The sequence below is a fragment of the Montipora foliosa genome, chromosome 5 (assembly GCF_036669935.1).
Source record: "Montipora foliosa isolate CH-2021 chromosome 5, ASM3666993v2, whole genome shotgun sequence".
In the NCBI taxonomy this organism is placed as follows: Eukaryota; Metazoa; Cnidaria; class Anthozoa; order Scleractinia; family Acroporidae; genus Montipora; species Montipora foliosa.
The window spans coordinates 39857215-39859714 of record NC_090873.1 but is presented as its reverse complement, the minus strand read 5'-3'; the positions used below and the strand labels follow the sequence as shown (position 1 = coordinate 39859714).

The 2500-nt window shown below is 40.4% G+C and overlaps 2 protein-coding genes across 2 annotated transcripts in view; one reads left to right on the top strand and one right to left on the bottom strand.

Moving 5' to 3' along the window:
- Positions 1-2500, bottom strand: part of LOC138004164 (fibrillin-2-like) — a 205059-nt gene that overhangs the window by 147263 nt on the left and 55296 nt on the right. The window lies entirely within an intron of this gene.
- Positions 1-2500, top strand: part of LOC138004166 (stimulated by retinoic acid gene 6 protein-like) — an 87343-nt gene that overhangs the window by 84414 nt on the left and 429 nt on the right. Inside the window, exon 19 of the mRNA XM_068850590.1 lies at positions 2346-2500. This exon is cut by the window's right edge and continues 429 nt beyond it. Within this exon, the coding sequence (XP_068706691.1) occupies positions 2346-2500 (155 nt within the window). The remainder of the gene's footprint in view (positions 1-2345) is intronic.

Sequence of the window (2500 nt, the reverse complement as noted above, 5' to 3'; positions counted from 1 at the left end):
TTTGCCCGGTTTGGCTTTGTTATTAACAACCCAATTAGCAATATTTTGGTCGATTTGCCCTTTCTGTGGCCATTTGGTACTCCACGCTAAAATGGTATTAGCATAGTTGGCACTAGGATCGAAATCAAGTTTTTTATAGTGGAGTGGGTTTTCCAACTGGCCAAGCATTTTAGATGAATATTCTGTTTTATCCAGAATAACGAATTTGGAGCCCTTGTCTTGAATTCTAATAGCTTGCTCATCTAGGTTTTTAAGTCGAGAGAAAGCCCTTCTTCTTCTCCTGCATCAATGAACATTCTCAGTGATCTAGTCAATTTTGCTGACACCACGACTCGTCAGTTACAACAACAGCTCGAAGAGAAGCGTAAGCTTCTTTTCGAATATCATGACCAGGGCACCGCCCTCGACTCCTGGAATACAGCAAAGAGGAGCACCATATCGTTAAACAGAAGCTTGAACTTGAGATATCGCCACAAGATTAAGAAAGTCTATACAATTGCACCTGTCATCTACCATCATGCTGAACAATTGCATGAAGAGAACGCAAGGAAACCAAAACACAAGAACAGACGCTTTTCCAAAAAGGTTAGAATAGATAGAAAACGAATTTTCTTTTCTTCTGCACGACGTGTTTCTTCTACACGACGTGTCACTTCTAGCTTAGGTAATGAGAAATTTTTCGCAATCAACCTTTCTTCGCGGGAAATAGATCCATACGAAAAATCGTTGCTTAGTAAGGGACCATCGTTTTGTCCTGTCCCTGGGATATTGATAGGCTCAAGTTTCGAGAAGATTGGGAGAAATTCGAGAATAGGCTTCGAGCAGCCACGTTTTTCTTCAATAATCGTGATATTAATAATGGTCCGACTGTAGAAGACTGCAAAAAATTGAAGATCTCAACAAGGCTGGACCATTCCCCGAAGGTACCAATATTGACAACAATCTGGGAATAAAAGCTGTCACAAATGCTCTTAATTCACGAGAATTCCAAATTCCGTCAACTGAATGTATCGTTGAAGCTGTGAAGATCTGCTTAGAGCACAACAATTCCCACTTTCAGGATCAACAATATTTGCAAACGCATGGCACCGCAATGGGCCCTAAGAACGCGTGTAGTTACGCTGATTTGGCAATGGGAATTATCGATCAAAAGGCCAAATCTGGGGAGACCAAACCTTAATTATGGTGGAGATATCGAGACGACATTTTCGGTCTTTGGACCCAGGGTACCACCAAGCTGAAGGATTTTACCGCATTCATTAATTCACTGTACCCCACCATCAAATTTACCATGGTATCATCAGAAATTTCACTCAATGTTTTGGATCTCACCCTCCTTTTAGTTGATGGGTTCATTCAGACTGATATCTATTCCAAACCTACGGACCATCACATCTATTTATTGCGTAACAGTGCCCATCCATCTCATTGTACCAGGGCTATCCCGTTCGGAGTTGCTACAAGAGTTCGTAGAAATTGTTCCACAATTGAAAAGTTTGAAGAACGTAGCAAGGAATATCAGAATTATCTAGTAGATCGTAGTTACGAAACCACCAAATGTCATTCAAAAACGAAAGTAAAAAGAATGACACCGAACTGAGCAAACATCTATGGCAGCTAAAAGATCAAAAGAAAGACTTCGCAATCTTCTGGAAAATTCTAGCCAAGGCCAAATCTTATAGCAACCTTACTAAACGATGTAATCTATGTAGTACCGAGAAATTCTATATTGTATATAAACCGGACATGGCAACGCTCAACAAACGTAATGAACTCGTATCGACTTGCAGGCACAAGCGAAATTTTCTCCTTAGGTTCAATCGCATCCTCAACAACCAATCATAAATTTACAAATGCTTTTTTACTATTGTTTTTCAAGTTTGAATCTTGTAACGATCACGCTACTGATTTATATAAACCCCAGCGATGCTACAGTGTACATGGAATTTAACCGATGAGTGGTCCAACTCCTTGTTGGTCTACGAAACAGACCTGTATTAAAGTCCATATGAAACTATATTGGGTAGAAAAACATTGTTATTACCGCTCCATTATTGTTGAGCACTATTCTGGATTTATCAGTGTGGAACTCTCATCACCTGAAGTTATATATATATATATACATATTTACTATTTACTAGTTTTAACTTTTTACTTTTTAACAAATGTTTAAAGAAGTTAGGGTTAGGGTCGAGTAAAGTGACATTTTTTTATGGTTGTGGCCAGACAATATTTCCCGCATTTGATATCCAGATCAGTAGGATCTCCTAGTCGTTGGATGTCGTCCTTGCCCAGGCTCCGCGTTCATTGGATTTCTGTAATTTCTGTTTCTCTCTTCTGTTTAGTATATCCTCGCCGTCTTGGCATACCACGCGTGTCTCACAAGGCGATCAACCGCTGGTTCGTTGCTGTGACGCTGACGCGCAACCCGTCGCTCATACAGTATCGTCGGCAGGAAAGCCGAGGCGCGAAAACTGTTGTGCACGTGGAAAGTGTCAAT